Below are 23,533 nucleotides of genomic sequence, written 5' to 3'. Positions count from 1 at the left end.
GCAGTGAAATTAGAAAAATCTGAGAAAGATTTCCATTCATTTTATGCATTTTGATTAAATTTGTTGATTTTTGCGTATCATTTCTTACTGATGGAGAAAATTTTCTTAGTGAGCAGCACAGATTCTAGGCTATGATACTGTAAATGCATCAATTATTCACTGGTTTTAATTTTTCTATTTTCACTGATGTAAAATAACAATAAAACTTGCTGTTTCTGTGATAAATTCATGAAATCAAAACACAGTGAATACGCTCAAAACATCAAAATAGTGAAATTAAACGTAGGTGAAAATATAAGGGTTTTACAGTATATTAAATGCAAGCAACAGTATTGATTGTTTATAAAATTGGAAACTGACAAAGTAATTTCTGAAAGAAATGCACTGACCAAACAGTGATACATTTCAATACAGTCAACATCATCACAGTCAGAATCCAATAATAGGACATTTCATCATCACAGTCAGAATCCAATAATAGGACATTTCATCATCACAGTCAGAAACCAATAATAGGACGTTTCATGAAAGGATACACATCCATCAAAGTCTTCTCCACACCATTGTAAAAGTTGTTTTAGTCGTGTTCTGTATTTATTGTTGCTATTAGATTGACTTTCCCCAATCAATGACGAGTATGTAGCAAATATGACGCCCTTCTTGATGTTGCCGTTCTCTTTAGAAGAAATCTTCAGGTACTTGAACTAAAATAAAAAATAAAAACCATCGAGGTCTTGTCACTGAAGAAATTCTAGTTTTATATAAAGAATGAATTTTAACTTTCATACTGGCACATACATGTATAACTTTCATACTGGCACATACATGTATAACTTTCATACTGGCACATACATGTATAACTTTCATACTGGCACATGTATAACTTTCATACTGACACATACATGTATAACTTTCATACTGGCACATACATGTATAACTTTCATACTGGCACATACATGTATAACTTTCATACTGGCACATACATGTATAACTTTCATACTGGCACATACATGTATAACTTTCATACTGGCACATACATGTATAACTTTCATACTGGCACATACAGGTATAACTTTCATACTGGCACATACAGGTATAACTTTCATACTGGTACATACATGTATAACTTTCATACTGGTACATACACGTATAACTTTCATACTGGTACATACACGTATAACTTTCATACTGGCACATACACGTATAACTTTCATACTGGCACATACACGTATAACTTTCATACTGGCACATCCATGTATAACTTTCATACTGGCACATCCATGTATAACTTTCATACTGGCACATCCATGTATAACTTTCATACTGGCACATCCATGTATAACTTTCATACTGGCACATACATGTATAACTTTCATACTGGCACATACATGTATAACTTTCATACTGGCACATACATGTATAACTTTCATACTGGCACATACATGTATAACTTTCATACTGGCACATACATGTATAACTTTCATACTGGCACATACATGTATAACTTTCATACTGGCACATACATGTATAACTTTCATACTGGCACATACACGTATAACTTTCATACTGGCACATACACGTATAACTTTCATACTGGCACATACACGTATAACTTTCATACTGGCACATACACGTATAACTTTCATACTGGCACATACACGTATAACTTTCATACTGGCACATACACGTATAACTTTCATACTGGCACATACACGTATAACTTTCATACTGGCACATACACGTATAACTTTCATACTGGCACATACATGTATAACTTTCATACTGGCACATGTATAACTTTCATACTGGCACATACATGTACAACTTTCATACTGGCACATACATGTACAACTTTCATACTGGCACATACATGTATAACTTTCATACTGGCACATACACGTATAACTTTCATACTGGCACATACACGTATAACTTTCATACTGGCACATACACGTATAACTTTCATACTGGCACATACATGTATAACTTTCATACTGGCACATACACGTATAACTTTCATACTGGCACATACACGTATAACTTTCATACTGGCACATACATGTATAACTTTCATACTGGCACATGTATAACTTTCATACTGGCACATACATGTACAACTTTCATACTGGCACATACATGTATAACTTTCATACTGGCACATACACGTATAACTTTCATACTGGCACATACACGTATAACTTTCATACTGGCACATACATGTATAACTTTCATACTGGCACATACATGTATAACTTTCATACTGGCACATACATGTATAACTTTCATACTGGCACATACATGTATAACTTTCATACTGGCACATACACGTATAACTTTCATACTGGCACATACATGTACAACTTTCATACTGGCACATACATGTACAACTTTCATACTGGCACATACATGTACAACTTTCATACTGGCACATACATGTATAACTTTCATACTGGCACATACATGTATAACTTTCATACTGGCACATACATGTATAACTTTCATACTGGCACATACATGTATAACTTTCATACTGGCACATACATGTATAACTTTCATACTGGCACATACATGTATAACTCTCATACTGGCACATACATGTAACAACTTTCATACTGGCACATACATGTATAACTTTCATACTGGTACATACATGTATAACTTTCATACTGGCACATACATGTATAACTTTCATACTGGCACATACATGTATAACTTTCATACTGGCACATACATGTATAATTTTCATACTGGCATGCATAACTTGTGTTTTTTACTTTATATTAATATCACATATAGCTGACAGGAATAGATTTCGTTAAATTATTGAAGACGACATGATGTGTTAACCTGACAAAAACAGAATAGCCCAGTTTAAGGTATTCTAGTTGCTAGGCAACCATATAAGAGTTTTCCAGTTTAAATGGCTGAAAAATGAGTGGATGTTCATTCTTTTTCCAAGGAAAGCTCAGATTATTATGCTTCAGCAATGTAAGATTCAGTTCAAAGTGAAGATATGTATAACATCACAGCTTTCCAAGTAAGCATAGAATGAACCCACAAAGGGAGGGGTACATGAGACAATGTTACTATGCCAGTTTGGGATCTGTAGCTTTTAGGTAACCATATGCATGACAGTAACAATACCTTCCACTATGATTAAAAGACAGTTTCTCTGCAAAAATCACTACTAGTACTTTATTTTTGCTGGAATTAAACTTTGCCGAAAAGACATTTTGCAAACAACAGAAACATTCAATATTGGAAATTGTCTTTAACAATTTTTTTTTATCAGGACTCCTAGTATAACAAGATATTTTAAAACTTTTATTAAATTTATGAAGACATAAGCTATGTAAAAACATGTCTGATAGTAAAATAAAATATTAAGTATATACCGGTAATAGCTAACAGATTAATCCTAAATCGTGAAATGACTACTACACATTATATAGTATGTCTGAGAATTAAACGCATGAGTAGAGAACTCTAAAAGGGCTTCAATAGTAACAGATGTCAACTACTTAAATGAAATGATTTTTGTTCCCCTTTAATTTATGATTTTGGCGACAGCTTTTTTTTCACATGCAGCATAAGGCCATTGTTTTATTAAGATACATGTTTAAGTTCATACAGTTCGTTTTGACACAAAAACTAACTCTCCTGCTTAGGTTACGTGCCTGTCAAACTACCGGTACCCATTTAAGACTTTACCTGCCAATCCAATTTGAGGCTGATACACCCAGGCTTCTGTCAGTCTGTTTATCTATTTTATACTGTTCTATAAAACCCAACTACCCAGTTGAGATGTTTTTCACATCTCTCCCATTTTTGTGCCCCAAAAAATATTTTATTGGATATCCAAAAATGAGAATACACACTAATATTAACCTCACAGTATTTTACTTTGTTTAGAGAATGCACACTAATATCAACCTCATAGTATCTTACCTTGTTCAGTAAATGCACACTAATATTAACCTCACAGTATCATACCTTGTTCAGAGAATGCACACTAATATTCACCTCACAGTATCTTACCTTGTTCAGAGAAGGCACACTTATATTAACCTCACAGTATCTTACCTTGTTCAAAGATTGCACACTACGGTAATATTAACCTCACAGTATCTTACCTTGTTCAAAGATTGCACACTACGGTAATATTAACCTCACAGCATCTTACCTTGTTCAGATAATGCACACTAATATTAATCTCACAGTATCTTACCTTGTTCAGAGAATGCACACTACTATTAACCTCACAGTATCTTACCTTGTTCAGAGAACTCACACTAATTTTAACCTCGCAGTATCTTACCTTGTTTAGGGAATGCACACTAATATTAACCTCACAGTATCTTACCTTGTTCAAATATTGCACACTATGGTAATATTAACCTCACAGCATCTTACCTTGTTCAGAGAACACACACTAATATTAATCTCACAGTATCTTACCTTGTTCATAGATTGCACACTAATATTAACCTCACAGTATCCTACCTTGTTCAGAGAATGCACACTAATATTTCCGGCACCAATGTCTTTTAAATCCCTTGCCGCATCATATTTCAAATCATTTGAAACACTCAACCTAAATTTGAACACAAAAAAAGCACATTGAACTGACAATATTAACAGCAGTGAGAATCTGTACTCAGAGCAGACATAACACTCAGGGCTGAAATTAACAGTAACCCAAAACCAAATCTTGTCCTTGGGTATCATTTTCAAAATTGGTAGCCTAACTGAAATACTAGAAATTTACAAAATATTACTACTTTAAATGAACCAATTTAACTCCAGCACAAATTAAGAAAGAATTAGATTTAATTATATTGACACTCTTCTACTTAGATGTAAGTACATACTAAACCTGATTAACTATCCAATATTACTATGGTACTACCAGCTCCAGTAGGCCAGCTGATTTCCCAAAAATAGTTGATTTTAAAACCTGTCATCTAAGCCTAGACACAGTATTCAGATATGCCAGCTTAAGGCAATCTGCCTACTCATAACTTGTCACTGGTCTAGATTGCATTCTGTCAATTTCCCTTTACTTCCCATTCCCACCTCAGGGATTTGTTTCACATATTTTGTTACATACAGCATAAGGTACATAAATGTATGTATGCCAACAGTGTGATGATACAGTTTGATGTCACACACTATCCGACAGTTTTATATTTTAAACATTCCCAACAAATTGTTTGGGGGCTCTGATCTAATCTGATAAGTACACGTTATGATAAACATGTTTTATATCATCTTTTGAATCACACAGTTTGGTTGGTTCAGTTTGGTTGGGTTCTATAAACGTTAAATAAAAAAGGGGAAAAATATACATTTCAAAATTACAATATGGGAGGCACAAACAAGCCATGCATGGCACAGTCCCCGTTAGTTATCAAATTTAAGATATATAGTTTTGTTTATAGTAATATAGATGGAATATAACCATGTCAGGAATATGATTTTTTTAACATTAAAATGATTGACATTTGTATCTGATCGTCAAACAAGTACATATTGAGAGATATTGCTCTGGAACAGCATTCAAAATCAGCCATTTTGAATACATGTATATATATATATATGTAACATGATGTATAACGAATATATAAAATTTGAATATAATCAGTCAAAGCATTTAGCTCTAGAAGCTCTAGAAGCCCAATCATTAAAACAAAATGGCCGCCAGTCAGCCATTTTGAATCCAATCTGAAAAATAAAATGACGTGCATCAGGAACCTGTTATGTCTAATGTGTGTTATAAGTTTGAACAAAATCCATCCATAAATGCAAGAAATGCTTGATATTCGAAGATTTTTTTAGCACAGAAATAGCCACCATTTGGCCACTTTGAAAAGGATCGTCAAACCAATATATCCATACATTTACGACATGATGTATAATGAATATTAACAAGCAGCCTATCGGCTGAGATAGCTCCGCTGTTAGCAATGCACATTTCAATTAAAGAACTGAAGACATCATTAGAAAATGAACAATATGAATAGTATCAAAGCAATCGGACTTACAGTTTTTAACAAGAAGTCGAAAATATCACTTTTTACCAAAAATTACAAAAATATTCACCAAAATAAATTAATTAGAGAATTGAAGATATCATCACAAAACGAACAAATCTGAGAGAGGTCCACATGTAGTACCTATATATGTAATATCAAAGCAATCGGACTTACAGTTTTCAACAAGAAGTTGAAAATATCACTTTTTACCAAAAATGACAAAAATATTCACCAAAATTAGAGAATTAAAGATATCATTACAAAATTAACAAATCTGAGAGAGGTCCACATGTAGTACCTATAAATGTAATATCAAAGCAATTGCACTTGCGGTTTTTAACAAGAAGTCGAAAATATCAGTTTTTACCAAAAATGACAAAAATATTCACCAAAATTAGAGAATTAAAGATATCAACATGAAATGAACAAACCTACGAGAGGTCTACCCAAGGTACATATACACCAAGTATCAAAGCATTTAGGCTTGTAGTTTTCAAGAAGAAGTCAAAAAAGTAAAACATTGACACGGACGACGACGACGGACGACGACGGACAATCACTCATATGATAAGCTCCGCTCGACAAAGTCGACAGCGGAGCTAAAAATTTGAACATAATCAGTCAAAACAAGTCTGACATATGGGTCTGGAAACCCATTCATTAAAACAAAATGGCCGCCAGTCGGCCATATTGAATCCGATCTGAAAAATAAATGATGTGCATCAGGAACCAGTAATGTCTAATGTATATATCAAGTTTGAACAAAATCCATCTATAAACAGCCGAGAAATGCTTGATTTTTATAGCACAAAAATGGCCGCCATTCGGCCATCTTGAATCAGATCGTAAAACAAAATGATGTGCATCAAGGTCATATAATGTCCAACGTATATACAAGGCTTGAACAAAATCCATCTGTAAACAGCCGGGAAATGCTTGATTTTGATGATTTTTAGCACAAAAATGGTCGCCATTCAGCCATCTTGAATCAGATCGTGAAACAAATTGACGTGCATATGTATAATATCATGTATGATGTATGTGTGAAGTTTGATTGTGATTGGTCCAGGCATTTGTAAGATACAGGTCTGGACGCATGCACAGACGCACGCACGGACACACAGAGATCAAAACATAAGTCCCCGTTTTCGGACTGCGTCCGAACGGGGACTAAAAAAAAAATGTGCACACTATTATGTATTCTCACTATTCTCCATTAAATACATAAATATGGATCCCAGCATGTTATTGGAACTTACCATAGAGCTCGTTTTCGGCCAAGCAAATAATTCTCATAAATAATGCCAGCCACTGTGCGTCCTTTACCCACACCAGCTCCATCCCCTACACACAAAACAGATTAGTGAAATCAATCTTGTTAAAAAATGGACGATGGACAAAAAAAAAAAATTAGCAAAACACAAGAACCAACTGACATTTTTTTTATTTGTTAATTAGCAATTTGTTAATTTGTTAATTAACAATGCTTGTGAAGTTTACTGATGATGTATCCAGCATGTTTACTGTGTCATGTTGATCATGTTGAAATCTTATGAGAAATTGGAAATGTGATGGATATACAAGTTAGGACTAGCCTCAGGTGGTAGTTTCCTAGTTCCTTTGACTTGAGTCTTACATTTCATCTCCACCAGGAAATCATTCCTAGTTGCCATAGATAGTCTGACAATGTATACTGCTAATGTACACACATAATGTATTTGTTTCCATTAGATTTTCACATTACAAATATGGAAATATAAAACCCATATCGGAACAACTTTACTATTGCACGGTTTCAACACAGATCTGCAATATCTGCAATGTGCAATAGGCACAAGTAAAGACCAATCAGCAGCATGCTCACATATTGTACATGTACCAGTAAGGACCAATCAGCAATGTTCTTGCAAATGAACATCAGTAGACCAATCAGCAATGTGCTTACAATTTTCACCAGTAAACACCAACCATCAACATGCTTACACTGGAATGAAGCTAATAAAAGACGAACTTACCAACTAAGAATCCTGCTCGATCACCATTGGTTAGGAATGTTTCATGTTGTTGACATGCATAGATAATTGCTTCCAACTGTAGCGCTGACAAATGACCGTAATCTATCGTATGTTCTGGTATTGATAGATTATACCAGATATTAGGCGGCAAAATACTTGATAACGAGCTTGTCTCAACAACAGGATCAGGATGGTCAATGCCTAATTTTACTGTAATATAACACAAGACATACTTGTAGTAATATTTTACTGATCAAATACTAGTAATAGAACGCTGAAAAGTATACTTTAGCATTTTTCAACGGTGTAACAAAATTTGGGAAAGCAATCACGTTAACGTATGGAGAGCCATCATTAAAGACTACGTATCTGGGCTTCTGGATAAAATAGATTCAGCTGCGGTTACTAATAAAACATCATTCAATCCTTTTCTCATTATTGTCAAAGTTTAAACTCATTATTACATTAATTGTATTTTTGTCCTATGATTATCAGACAACAAGCTTTTGAGAAATACTGTAGAATACTTTATTTTCGCTGGAATTAATTTTCGCTGAAAAGGCTTTTGGGGCGTTTTGTATGGAATTTATTTTCACTGATATTTGATCAGTTTAATGTGAAATATAGGAGAAAAAGTGTATTCGCTGGATTTTATTTTCACGGAATCATCCCTCCAGCGAAAATAGCAAAAATAAATTCCAAGCGAAAATAAAGTAGTCTACAGTATCAAAGCCCCTTTTCTCTCTTAATGACAACAAATGTTTTTTGTTTTTTTCGCACCAGTACATGAGAGCTGAATGCCTTGGGCTGCAAGTTTATACTATCTACAATGGTGAAATGTAAAACAAAATGGCAGCTAGATAAGCATCTTAGATCTTGAACACAGATAAATTTTTAATAATGTGCTGGAACACAATTGTCTGTGTACCAAGTTTGAACTAAACTTGTGAATTGGGGCAAAGATCAAGTAATGCCTAAGTGTTTCAATCGATAAGTCTTTCTCAATAGGGTGTAAGGTATGTATGGCTTAAAAGGTGGCAGTCGTCACGCTGCACATGTGCGACATTTGTGTTGATAAACATTGATTCTCCCACAATTCAATGTGCTTTTCCTATGAAATCACAAGTACGAGATTTGATCTGCACTAATTACTGCCTGAGACTCGGTCGATACCTTCCAATCACCTAAAAAAAAAAACGTCTCAGTTTATACTCGTTGATCTGCTCAACAGTCAAAGTTGCCATCTTTGTTTATACATGTACCATATATGACACCCATGTATCTCACGCGCATGCATGGTTTGACAACTACCACCTTTTAACATAGTAAAATAGACAGTGTTATTTTGAGATATACTGGTAAGCAGAGCCATGCAAAAACGATGAGCATTTCTGACTGTCAATAGTGTTAATGGAAGTCCAGTTTTTATTTTTGGTTGTAGTACAAATGTAGCCATATACAAATATTTAGCCTCATTAAAAAATACAACAGGGCGAATTAACACTTTGAGCAACATAACTTTTTCCTGACAAATTTTAGTGGAATATTTTGCCTGTTTTTATGTATGTTTCAAATTTTTTTTTGGTGATAAACTTTTGAACCAAAATGGACATGATCAAGTTAAGTTTTGATCAAAATTTTAAAAAAAGTAGCTGGTTTTAAATTGTGACAGTGACAAAGGGTTTAAAAAAATAACAATATAAGGGACGAAGTCAAAAGATCAATGTCGGATAAAAAACTTAATTCCTTTAGTTTTTTTTCCACCCCACCCCCTAACCTCCACTGAAACTTAATTGATAAATATTGGTCATGGCTTCAGACTACATTCACCATTAAATACAAATTGATAATCGGACAGTAGTATTGCATAGCAGTTGGTTGTCGGGTGTAAAAAGACTTTACAAATGCACCTCATTTGACGCACATATTTAGACCCGAACCAAACCATTTTCTCGTCTTTGATGTGTTTTTTTTCCTTTTCAGTTATTTCTGTCCATGATTGTATAGAAAACAAACGAACTACAAATACTCCAAGACTTGTTTGACTTCATTAAAAAATAAAATCGTTTTTGTAGGATGGAAACTTTTTGAGGTCAAAAACCCCCCACCCCCAAACTAAAGCAAATAAGTTTTTTATCCGACATCGATCTTTTGACGTCGTCCCTAACTAATACTTACATTTACTAGGCCTGTAATTAGCATAAGTTTCAGTGTGACCCAAGTCATCTTCATCTTCATCAACATCTTCCTCTTCTGGTTCTCTTTGTACTACAATTCTAGTAGGCTGCTGAGTCTGCCAAGGACAAATATGCAATAGGAAGTATGCACGACCCCCTCAGAGGTTATGTACCGGTAAGTCCTGTCATGTTCCTGGTACTTCCTAGGGGGGCACATCACTATCATCAACAATTTCAACATTGAGTTCAAAATCAGTTTAAAATGGAAAGCTTTGTGATATAATAGTGTTAATTATGCTGTATAGGTATTTGGTATTGATTTTCTAAACTGATGTTTCCATAGAAAATATTTACAGAACCATACAAAACTATATATTGATGGAAAGCCTATTTCACACTGGATGTGAAATCGACAAGATAGTGTGTTTATGGATGTGCATAGTCACGTGATCTCTGTGTAGACAAAGAAAGCCATTTTCGGTAAAAAATAATTGAACCAATGAATAAACAAATTTAGTAGAACATTTGCAACATAACAGTTTTTCAACACTCACCACCATTCTGCGTTGTTTGAGATATATATCTACATGGTAGTTAGGGAAGAAATAGTAATTTAGCCATCTTGAAAAAACAATGCGATCTGGTTCTTTCCGATATTCAGAAATTAGAACGTAATTTCGAAGCAAATAGGAAAATCCCAGAACATATCGAAGAGTGTCTGTGCGAAAAAATTAGTATAATGCGTCCACCTTAACTCGGGATCAAATGCCTGCAGTTGCCGCGAATCACTGTTTTGTTTAACCGAGAAAACGACAAAAACAACTTAGCAGCTACGTATTGTCGCCTAACTCTAAATCTGTATGTCCCTTGGATCAAAACAAACGACTAGTCATGGCATCTGGATATACGACGTGGTCGCAATTGGTCATGAAGTACAAAATTATGCTCCCGAAAGCTCTGGAGAACTCATTCCCATACATTGCCCTACACGGAATGTCATTCTCTTGCTCTGCTGGATGCATCACAGTCAACTAGTTTTTTTTTTCCAAGATTTTTTTTACGATGCAAGATGTCTAGACGAAGATTTGTCACAACGAGCACTGAACTGAATTAGCAGATGTGATCACTTGGCTTTAAAATTGTCTGTCGATCGGACGGTAAATTTTCAGTTCCGCTGCGCCGTTATTATTTTGTATATTTGCAAAATAACCTGTTCGCCATAAATCATATTTTCCGTTCTTTTTTAATTCCCAAAACTACTGTGACAAACTTAGTGTGATGATTCTTTTTCCATCTTCAATATGTAGTACCGAAACAACCACTGGCGGGGACTAATCATTGTGGCCAGGGTGTCAACAATGTGCTCAAATTTTCTACCTCAATGGTCTGATCGATTAAATCATCATAATAATCGCTTTATATACTGTTATATTCGTTTTCTTATGTCCCTGTATTATAGTCGACTGCAAGACGTTGGTGTTGAAGAGCAAGAATTTGAATGAAATTAAATTTGTGGACGATAGTAAATGGAATGAGTGGATGATTGAAGTGTAACTTAAAGGAAACATCAAGCCAAACAACCAGTGTTCTCCCCAGGAATTTAAACCACTGTGGCGGTCTAATTTGCATATCATTTGCATATCATTTACATAATAATGGAAATTGACCAAAGCACATTTACACCCACACAATAAACAACATATATTTTTAAAAACAAAGTGGCAGATATTTATTTGCTTCACACAGTGTTATAAACACTTTTATTTTGGGCACTTTTGTAATATTAATGAGCTCCGTCACAGGGAAAATATTTTTTTTTTGGAGTCAAAATATTACGTTTCACAATTTAGAAGAGTTTGAATTTAAAAATGAAACATTCTCGAAATGCAAATGCTGCAGACTAAAAAGAAACAAATTGTAAAAGGTTAAATGAAACTCATTTGAAACGTTTGAGCCAGGATTATGTTCACCACTTTCATGATCTTATTTACTACAAAATTCTCCTTCAAAAAATCGACCCTGTAGTTATTTGGCGGATTGTTGGTTATTATTCCGACCATCAGCTCCTAACGTTTACATTTACAGTAAATGAACGAACAAATAACACTTCCAAACGATCAAAGTTACAACGTGAAATAACTTACTTCGCGATGTTTTACACCGGTTATACCAATAATTCCTCTTACTCGGTCATGATGCCATGCAAAAATTAAAGACTTCTTTTTTTTATATGAAAAATCGTAAAATTTGAGCTAGTTTTATCGGGAGAAATTATTTTTGATCACTCGATCACTTCGGTGAAAACACAGACTCGCCATGATATTTATGACGCATTAGTTGACCGGCATGTGTCCTTTGACCCGGTGGGTCAAAAACGCCATTTACCAATCAAAATGCCGCATGGTATTGCCGGTTTTCCGAATGATCGTGATCATAAAAATTACATTGCGGAAGTAAAGCGATGTCGTAGCACGATGTGTTGGTATGAATTTCAGATGAAAACTGCATGATGGTTTTCGAAAGAGGTGATTAGAAATTTGTAAAAGGTAAAAAAAGTATTGAAAGAAGAGTTTTTACATAATTCACGATGATAACAGTTCAAATGTATTTTACCCAATAACGCAATAAACACGTTGTTCTTTTCTTGAGTAGCGTAAACTGATCGTGAACTCCGATTTGCCCATGTTATATCGGGTGGAATTGATTTTGAAAGAATTTTAGCTTTCAAACTAAAGACTGCGTCTATCGTCAGAAAGTATTTACTTACAAACAGAGAGGTGCTAATTTTACAAAATTGACTTGTATTGTTCAAAGCCGCTACCACATCACGCGACTATGTCTATTGTTTACAAATTATTATCCACGACTGGCAGGATGCGTGTCGGTCGGTACGTAAGTATAATAACAATATGACAATAGTCGGAAGCGTTTCCGCGGTGGTCGCTAATTTTGAGTGCCGGTCAGGCCGACCAGCGTGACGAGATCCCCCAATGAAAAGAAGGACTGTGGCGGTCTTGCTAATCACTGTGGCGGTGTCAGACCGGTGTGGCGGCAAATCGAAGCACTGTGGCGGGACCGCCACGCTGTTTACATCCTGGGGAAAACACTGACAACATAATGACCCCCTCAAGAAAAATCTTCACAAATGTAGGAGAGTGCAATTTACAGTTTTTTTATATCAATTTTCATTTTCTAGATATTCAACTTTTCATCAGTATTATGTAGTCAGTCATCTTGATTCTCAAGCAAAGGATTATGGGTAGAGTGTGACATCATAGAATCTGTTGTCAGAAATTGAGAAAATGATTTCATGACTGCGGTGTGATGAGGAGCTTGTCTGTCTAATGTAATGATGTGCTTCACCATATCTTTGTTCGCCTGTAATTACATCCCAAGCACACTACACAAACTCTAACTCACACTTACTGGTGTTGGAGAAAAACTTCTTGTCTTCAGGTCCTCATTTGTCCAAAGTCTTGAGACATCCTTATGACTCAATTCTCGTTTAATCCCCCCATTGTTCGTTGCCATGGTAGTAACTGCAGGGATGGCTGTCATGGCAACAACCCCAGGTTGTGATGTTGGTTGAAGTTTGACAACAGTCGGGCTGTTTGTTCTGGCAGTGGTCATTGATTGCACAGGCATGGTTACTTTCATAGCAGTCGTTGGATGGTTTTGTGGCCGAGTCATAATAGTCATACCAGTTGGAGGTCGTTGAGTAATTATCCTTGTGGCAGCAGGCATGGTAGGCAGGCGAACTGGTGTTGTGTGAATGGGCATTTTTACATCATTGGGATTCCTCGACTGGACTATAAAGGTAGTTCTTGGTTGAACCTGTCAAATAGAAACATAAAAAAAAAATACTTATCATCTCAGACTTGATTATGTACTGTAAGTATTCTAAATTAGGTGTCTAGTGATTGAGATTTGTTTTCAAATACATGTGAGGGGAGAAAAAGAAAATGTAGGTACCGGTAGTCATAACAAAACTGAGAGAAACACAGTAGAGCATCTTTGTCCAACTTTACACAAGAAAGATCATTCAACTTACTCCATGTTGTACTTGCTGTATAGTAGGTGGTTCCGTCTTCAAAGCTGCCAACAATGCATCATTGCCACTATCAGTACTGAAGGAATCGCCCAGACCACTTTCAGCAATGGCCTGCAATCAAATTATCCCATTTTAATAGAAGTCAAAGAAATTACAGTTTAAAACAGGTAGTGCTGGCATTCTTATGCCACAGTCGATGAACAAGTAAAAAGGACATAAAATGAAAATAAAAAATGCTAATACTTAGTAATCTTTTCATGTCGACAATAAAAACTAGAATGACCACCAGTCAGCCATATTAACCCCACCCCTCCAATAATGTGCACATGCAACCAAATATGTGCTGTCAACATCAAGGAAGTTTGATTGACATTTTTGAGGTCATCTCACGTAACCATGTCCATGTATTAGAATTGAAGTTTTTATAATCAAAATGGCCACCAGTAAGCCAAATTAGATGAGATCACACAAAAATATTCAGTACATAATATGTACAAGTATGGACATAATAAAACAACAAATGGCTGCTAGCCACCCATTGAATGTGATCAAAAATAAACAAAAGCCATCAAAGATGCCATTCTCCTGCATTTTTATTACAATTTCTAGTTGAATGTCTGTATCTGCAATAGTGCTTCAACTATACATTTTAAATGAGGTTAAATGACCCTATAAGGTCATCAAATATCATGTATACCAGCCAGCAATGTGCTCGGGGATAATGAAGCAATTTTCCTGATATTTGCAGATCTTGAACAAAGAATTTACAAATAAATTGGTATTATATACCCTACAACAAATTTAGCTTTAACCTTGATTGAACTGATTAACTGAACTACCTGCACGTTGAATTCATTCTAGGTTAATTTAATTATATTTGGAAAGCACTTTTTTGTTGAAGCAGTGGTAGCACTGAAAATGAAATACAATTTAAATAGAAATACCTACCAGTCACAAAATGAACAAATATATACATTCTGCACAATAAAACTTCCAAAATACTGTTTTCAACAGATCCAGCTAAAATAACATACTAGACTTTAAAGAACATGTGTTTTTCAATAGTAAAGCATAAATGTTGAATACAATCTAGTAAATATTGTCATTTATTTGTTATCATTTAAGACAACAAAAAAGGATATTTTCTATTCAAATTTCACAGCACCTCTAAATAAGCCAATCTACGCAATTATGAAATTTACCAATCCTTGGACAAATAATGGGATTAACAACGCAGTGTTCCTGGCAGACTGTGGTTCTGGGCATATGAAAGGAATGATTACATCCAGATATCAGCATGCAAGTTACAATTATTGAATGGTGGTGCATCAGGTTGAAGTGTTCCATGCAATGCCTATTTTCCAAATCAACATGAAGTACTGTATTTTTCTTTCACATACAATCATTGAATATTGTAGAATACGATATCAAGTTAGTTTACTAGTTTGACAAAATTTAAATGAAGTTTTTGTCTGAGAGTTTCAGATGTGCAACTCTTCAAATGATACGGTAGAGTTATTATTCGTGAATTTTGCTTTTTTTCTTAATGATAGTTATTAATTTTGTAGAGTTATTGGGCTCATAATTTTGTCAAAACTAAAACACGCATAAAATGCATTTTTTAAACAAAATATGAAAAACTACTTGTATAATGGAAAACTGTACACTTTGTTTTTGAGATAACAGTCCTTGAGATTTGAGATAATGATACCACGAGATTAGCTGCCATATTTGGGCATTTAGTTGGAACAAGAATATTATAGTATAACAAGATATTAAAGTTTTTAGATACTGAAAATTGCTTAATTTTCACTGCTGGGACAAAACAAAGTCTGATTTTCATGACTCTTAAAATTAAAGCGGTTTCAGAGTATTTTGACATATACAAGTACTGTGATAACAGAAAACTATGATTGGATTACCAGGTGATATGTTTATTTACTTATTTATTTATTTGATTTTTTTAGTCCCTTCTGAAACAGGCGTTCACTGATAAAAAAAAGTTGCAAATTACAATAACAAATAATTTTGTCATAAATTATATGCAAACCAAATAAAAAACAGAAAATAATATTTCCACATGATTTTATTTTTTCTGAGCTGCTTATCTACATGTATTTTCAGTGAAAATATATATCAAATGAAAATGGAAACCAAAAAACAGTTTAAGCATAATTATTTGAACTCCTGGGGGCTGAGATAAAATTGTTTGAATAATGGATAGTTTGGAAAATTGATCATTTTAACATTTGAATGGGGGCCATGTTGTTTGGATAATCGATTGTAATTGAGGTTTAACGGTATAGCTATTATCCTTGTTAATAACTAGATGTAAATCCTTAGAAAAAACAACTTTTCTATTAATTTATGCAAATCAAAATCATTAAGTATATTTATGCAAATTAAGCAAGTCACGAGACATTTAAGCAACAAACCATCATGCAGTATGGATTTTAAATGAGATTTTGTATGGAAGCATGATATACAATACATATATACAAGAGTTTCTCTATTACCGGTATATTGAATTATTTTATTGCAATTACTATAAAATGTGTATTTTTTGCATAAAAGCCCATCGTACAGTAGCAGTGAGAGACTTTTGTGATCGCATCTATCGGTACTATTAACCGGTAGTCAATCTGTCGCGCCTAATTTATGATCATCATGTACCAAAATTTCAACTGGGGTATATAAAATACAACGTTTTCGTGGCACTGGCGACTAATTGAAGGTGGCACTTAACTGAAGACAAATGACACTGGCACACTGATATAATTTTTACTATCAGAATGTAACGGTACCTTCGAAAAGCAAGACTAAAACTTTCATGTAGCCGCACACTCATCTGGAATTAGCACAAGAATTCAATCATACCAACTTCATTAAATTTCATTTTCCCCCAGTACAATATACAATGTAGCAATAAAACATCAGGACAAGGGAACTTAAAAGCCACTTGCCTAAAATGAAGTACATTGTTGAAATAATTTGAAAGTCATTTGCCAAGTTTGTTTAGTTCAACTATACGGGTAAAATTAGTGAAATTTTTACTATAATACCATTACACAAAGTATGCTATGACAGTGTAATCAGCAGCTGCATATGCAACTGACTAGACTGTCAACACTACATGTAGAACAAGACAAATTTTAAAAAATGGAGAACTATTTCATCACCAGGAGAAAACAAAATTTTGTTTCGCTTCTTGTCATTTGGTATGTAACATCAAAACTTGCGCCTCACCCACTTTGTCTGCAATGTTGCATATTAGTAAAGTGTGTCATATATTATGGGGAAATATTTGTTTGTCGATCCAAATAAACTTTTAATACATGTTTTCCAAAGGATTATTTAATAAATACGCTGTTGTAGTACTAAATTATCTTAGTATCTTAATACCGGTAAAGTAAAAAAAAAAACTGTTTCAAAAAATTGACTAAGCCATGATTATGAATATGTGGTATAAAACAAAACAAAAAAATTAACAAATTGAAATTATTGAGCATTATTAACTGCCCATACATAAAATCATGAAATTTTGAGTCAGTCACAAACAAATTTAATTTTGTTATAAAGTAAAATAAATGTACAGTGTATACACAACAAACTTGAGAATCAGTGTTCTCCCCAGGCCAAAACAGCGTCGCGGGCCCCGACGCGATCGGATTTGAGTTTCCTTCGCGATGCTATTATTTATCCCGTGATCTGATTTCTTCAGTCTCTCACAGACTGTAAAGTTTCCTGGCTAACTAGTTAAATCTACAAATGCATTGTATTAACGTCAATTTCCCGGGATAATCCCCTGTTATTTCTCATTGGTTGGATATCGTTTTAAAAAAACAAAGCAGTTCTATAAAGACAAAGCCGTAAGCCCCGGTGTCAAATGATCTTTGCCAAACGTATATTCATATGCAAATGATATAGTCACACTTGGGGTCAAAATCCACATGTTTCCGGTGTGTACGAAACGTATTTTCATTATTATTTTTAGAAATGTAGTCGTACTATTATTCTAAGTTTTGATTTTTGTCAGTATTTTTGATATTGTATTTGTTTTTTGAGATCAAAATGTGAAAAAATATATATTTATGATGTAAACAATTTTGACCTTGTGATCGTGAATCCAAGATGGCGTCACCCACGTAAGATCCAGCGAGCGTGAACTTCCCACTCGGATCGCATATCGTGCTCAGATTCGGATGAATTAAGTGAAGCATAATTGAAAATAATATATTTATCAAGAAATCAGGAATTTTACGTGGTATAACAATGGCGACAATTCGTAATTCAGACCTCCGTTGTCTCGAATTGTTCACAATTGTGTTGAACAGACAACATCGATGATTAAAAAAAATACATAAAGAGGGATAGTTTCAGCCAGAAAAATTATTATTGCTCGAACATAGTAGCGTAAGTATCGTGACTCGTAACAGTTGTTGTACTTAACCGGAAAACAACAGAAACTGAAGACAAGCAATGGGAATAATCAACCCCATGTTTAATTTACCGGGACTGAACAGGGTTTTATAAAGTTGCTGATTGCTGGGCCAAGCAAAGAAACAGAAAACTCAGTATTTCTGCAGGACATTTGCAATACTAAACATGCAGTGCAATAATTGTATACAGATTGTACATAAAATAAATAGAACAAGCAGCCTGTCGGCTGAGATAGCTCCGCTGTTAGCAATGCACATTTCAATTAAAGAACTGAAGATATCATTGGAAAAATGAACAATATGTATAGTATCAAAGCAAAGGACCTTGGTGTTTTCATCAAGAATTCAAAAATATCACTTTTCAACAAAAATGACAAAAATAATCATCAAAATTAAGTAATTGAAGATATCACCACGAAATTAACAAGGTCCACATGTAATACCTATATATGTAATATAAAAGCAATCAGACTTGCGGTTTTTAACAAGAAGTCGAAAATATCACTTTTTACCAAAAATATTCACCAAAATTAAAGATATCATTACAAAATGAACAAATCTGAGAGAGGTCCACATGTAGTACCTATGTATGTAATATCAAAGCAATTGGACTTGCGGTTTTTAACAAGAAGTTGAAAATATCACTTTTTACCAAAAATGACAAAAATATTTACCAAAATTAGAGAATTGAAGATATCATTACAAAATGAACAAATCTGAGAGAGGTCCACATGTAGTACCTATATATGTAATATCAAAGCAATTGAACTTGCGGTTTTTAACAAGAAGTCGAAAATATCACTTTTTACTAAAAATGACAAAAATATTCACCAAAATTAGAGAACTAAAGATATCATTACAAAATGAACAAATCTGAGAGAGTTCCACATGTAGTACCTATATATGTAATATCAAAGCAATTGGACTTGCGGTTTTTAACAAGAAGTCGAAAATATCACTTTTTACTAAACATGACAAAAATATTCACCAAAATTAGAGAATTAAAGATATCATTACAAAATGAACAAATCTGAGAGAGGTCTACCCAAGGTACATATACACCAAGTATCAAAGCATTCAGGCTTGTAGTTTTCAAGAAAAAGTCGAAAAAGTAAAACATTGACACGGACGACGAAGGACGACGCCAGACAATCATTCATATGATAAGCTCCGCTTGACAAAGTCGACAGCGGAGCTAAAAAAAAGGAAAAAAAACTGGTTTTGTTTTATTTCCCCATATGACAAACAATATGTTAATTTATGCTAATTATATGCTAATTATTATGCAAATTAGCCGCGACTCTATGACAAATTTCTGGGGAGAACACTGAAAATGTAAAATAACGCTATGATAAGCAAATCCATTAGGTTACTGGAAAATCTGTGAATTTAACAAAACCCAATGAATATACTATAATATTGAAACAGTTAAATTAAATCCCAGTGAAGACAAAATAGCGTTTGAGATTAGACAACAGCTGGTAGATCATGGGTTTGCATCTCCAGCTGATCTGATCAGTGTATGTGGTATTGTTCAAACCAAGCTGCTCAAATCAAATTTTAATGTGTGTGTGTATGTGTGAAAGCAGGGATACACTCTGAATATATCCCATGAGTAAAACATACCGCGGCCAACACACTATCAGGTTGAGTGCTTACATCGTCTTCCAAACCAATATCATCAATGTCAAAATCAAGTCCACTTGCACCTAGAGCTGCTGACAATAAGTCTTGATATTGTCCTGGATTGTCTCCCATCTGTAATGCAAAACAACAACTATCAAGATCAGTCATAAAGAAAACTAGCATAAATTAACCAACCATGTTGTATCAGACCAAGTCTTCAAGAATAGATATAATAATAAACAGGTTTTTTTCCAAATCAGGGAACTGGGGCACAGTGCCCTGATACTCTCAGCTGGCGCCCTCTCACTGAATTGACTATTGAACTTTCAAGTAATAAATATATTTCTTGAGCCGTACACTTCCGTGCTGCGCACAACATAAAATCTTTCTCAAATATTTTTTTTTTTCGTGAAAAGCAACACCAGCTGACAATGTGTCTGGACACTAAATACACTAAAATTACTCTAAAAGTACTTCAATGGCGATAGATACACCGTTAAAACGACGCAAAAAGCTTCCGATATAGCGTTTCCTGCTTAATCTGCCTGTGTGTGCTCCCTCTTGTTCATTTTTTTTTAGAAAAAACCCTGATAAACATTATTTTCGCCTCCATGACAAAGTGTGATGGCTAATTTGCCTACAATATATAGTGAATAATTTAATGCTATGCTTCAAGTACATTGTACCCTTTTGCTGCTTGCCCTCAACAGCTCACTATATATACAATGTATGTGGTGGAGATGAATAGATGACTAAATCAGATTTACTAATTTCCTACATGTCTGAATTTTATATCAAGATTAATTAAAATCTGCATGAATATTATTTGTATTTACCACCATGTACTGTGACTAAATAACATACATGGTGGAGCGCACATATGGTTGTGAAAGTTCATTAGAGTGTAACTGAGAAAATGCCACACCCACTTCATAAAGGTTTAAAAACTCAATTCAAAAGTGCGAGAATAGTATTAATAGTATACACATAAAAATCAAGCTTTTAAGGCATGCATAAATTAAAGGAACACTTTTGATCAATCCAAAGATAGATTTGAAACTTTTGGGCAATAATGATGACAAAACATTACTTGGCCAGGGAAATAAAGCTTTGACACTCACTGTAAATGAAAAAAGTGTCAACCCGGCCCACTTCATGCTGCATGTACATGTTACAATTCATGTCTGTCAATCGACCCTATAATAGTACAAGGTCAAGCACATTGCTCAATCAGAAACATGATACATGCTTATGAGACATGATTTTTATGCTGAAATCGGGTCATGGCTCAACTGTTGTCACTGTGATCATAGTAGATTGGAATTGTTTGTTTTAGGATATGTCATATCTGAGACTAAGCCCTATATATTATATATATATTTTATACAGCTTCACATTTCTCTTGAAAGCATTTCATTTGAACTGATGTTTTCCTTCTTATGATGACATATTATTATTGAGAAGATGACCTTAGACAAATGCTTAGACATTGTTATCTATTAGTAGCAGCAGCAGCAAGGTGTAGCTATGTCATATTTTAATGATCCAGCATCAAAAATGTACAATAAATGCAATTGGTTTGTGTGTGCTTCTACATGTATAGAGCAAATACAATAACACACATGTTATGACAATAGTAAATCACTTTTGATCAAAATACTGATGAAATGGAAATTCAACCAGGTTTTAGAGTTGGTACTAACATGCTCAAATTTTTAAGGAAACATTGCACTAATTACCGGTAGATATATTGTGATACTGTGTCAAAGGTGAATATGAATCAGACGCTATTGATTCGTATGAAAATTGACAAACATGCCTGAATATGCAAAATAGAGATCAATGAATTATTATATAATAAAAGCACCAGTCTGTAAATTTGGCCTTTAATAATGCACTGTAGCACACATACATATTGACCTTTGGTACAGGTAATATATTTAACTGATACATTTGATATTTATGAAGTGCTACAGCTCATGTCCTAACTTATTTTGATCAACAATAATTTCACCGCAACTGCATTTCATTTTTTGAATAAAATGGCAACAAGTGGACAGCGACATAAAGCTATGATGCAGCAATAAGAGAGATTTGAATTATTTTAACTAATTAATAATTTTTTTTATTAGTTCTCTGTAATCATTCTACCAGAAACATATTTCCTAAAACTCTTTCTCTAACGTTTTTTTTGATAAATCTCTCACTCACAAGAGGTCAACACGAAAAACACATTGACCATAAATGTCCTGAACTCTGTTATTCTTATACTTAACTCAATAAAATGGCATTTCTCTGCAACTACACTACTTAAAAATACTAGATATATATATATATATATATATATATATATATATATATATATATATATATATATTCTAACATAAAACTAGGTTAAATCAGAATATGTACCGATATTAAACTTTAGGCAACACCCAAAAACGCTGATCATCAAGAAAAAAATAACGCAGTTTCATGATGATTCATAACAATTCATTACGAAACATCATCACAAATGTAAACAACCAGCTCTTTACTCTTAAACATCAGTTTCAGACAGTTGTCATATACAGTCAACAATGAGAGCGCATTTCCACAGTAAAAATCAGAAAACTAATAAACCGTGGTCCATTCAAAGGTTGAATTAGGTTGTCGCATATCCTTGCATATTATCGGAAAGGCCGGGTGACTTCCGGGTTACGAAATATTGACGAAAACAAAAAGACAAAAAAGACCTCTCCAAAAATAAGGTATTCAACCAAAACCCGATGAATTATGAACTAGTATGCCAGGGAGTGATACCCGACCAGTGAAACATGCAATATTTTGATTGGTTTCGGCACGTGCACGTATAATATTCAGCCAGCTATAGCTTACCTGACTTGGGGAAGTGCGGTGCTCCTGGAGTGAATGACGTTCCGACGCAGAAACAAAAGACGTAACAAATTGGTAAATCACACGCGTAGACAATTTATACTCTCCAACTTTGTAGTTAATACCTTTATATTTCTTGTGCTGTTGACAATGAAGTATAACTTATCTTTACCTTTACGTAAACACAAATAATCCGTAGCGGACATCACATAGTCACTCACCGAGAGAAATCACCGCCATACCAACTAGGCTTGTCCCAGATTCTAATTTGTGTTACCCTTATATACGCAAATAAAAAAATCCGTAATTTTCTTAA

General features: G+C 34.2%; 1 protein-coding gene across 1 annotated transcript in view; it reads right to left on the bottom strand.

Moving 5' to 3' along the window:
• The window catches only part of LOC100366926 (protein strawberry notch homolog 1-like), a 64,736-nt gene extending 41,268 nt beyond the window's left edge, over positions 1-23,468 (bottom strand). Inside the window, exons 1-9 of the mRNA XM_085491707.1 lie at positions 23,221-23,468; positions 20,344-20,475; positions 14,279-14,389; positions 13,654-14,061; positions 10,229-10,343; positions 8,051-8,260; positions 7,295-7,379; positions 4,504-4,594; positions 537-704 (exon numbers count right to left, since the gene is read on the bottom strand). Coding sequence (XP_085347833.1) covers positions 537-704; positions 4,504-4,594; positions 7,295-7,379; positions 8,051-8,260; positions 10,229-10,343; positions 13,654-14,061; positions 14,279-14,389; positions 20,344-20,475 — 1,320 coding nt within the window. The 5' untranslated portion in view covers positions 23,221-23,468. The remainder of the gene's footprint in view (positions 1-536; positions 705-4,503; positions 4,595-7,294; positions 7,380-8,050; positions 8,261-10,228; positions 10,344-13,653; positions 14,062-14,278; positions 14,390-20,343; positions 20,476-23,220) is intronic.
• Positions 23,469-23,533: the final 65 nt, after the last annotated feature.

The sequence above is a fragment of the Saccoglossus kowalevskii genome, chromosome 16, assembly GCF_978046115.1.
Source record: "Saccoglossus kowalevskii chromosome 16, keSacKowa6.1, whole genome shotgun sequence".
Classification (NCBI taxonomy): Eukaryota; Metazoa; Hemichordata; class Enteropneusta; family Harrimaniidae; genus Saccoglossus; species Saccoglossus kowalevskii.
Note: the sequence above shows the minus strand (reverse complement) of the source record. Positions and strands in the feature narration are given on the sequence as shown.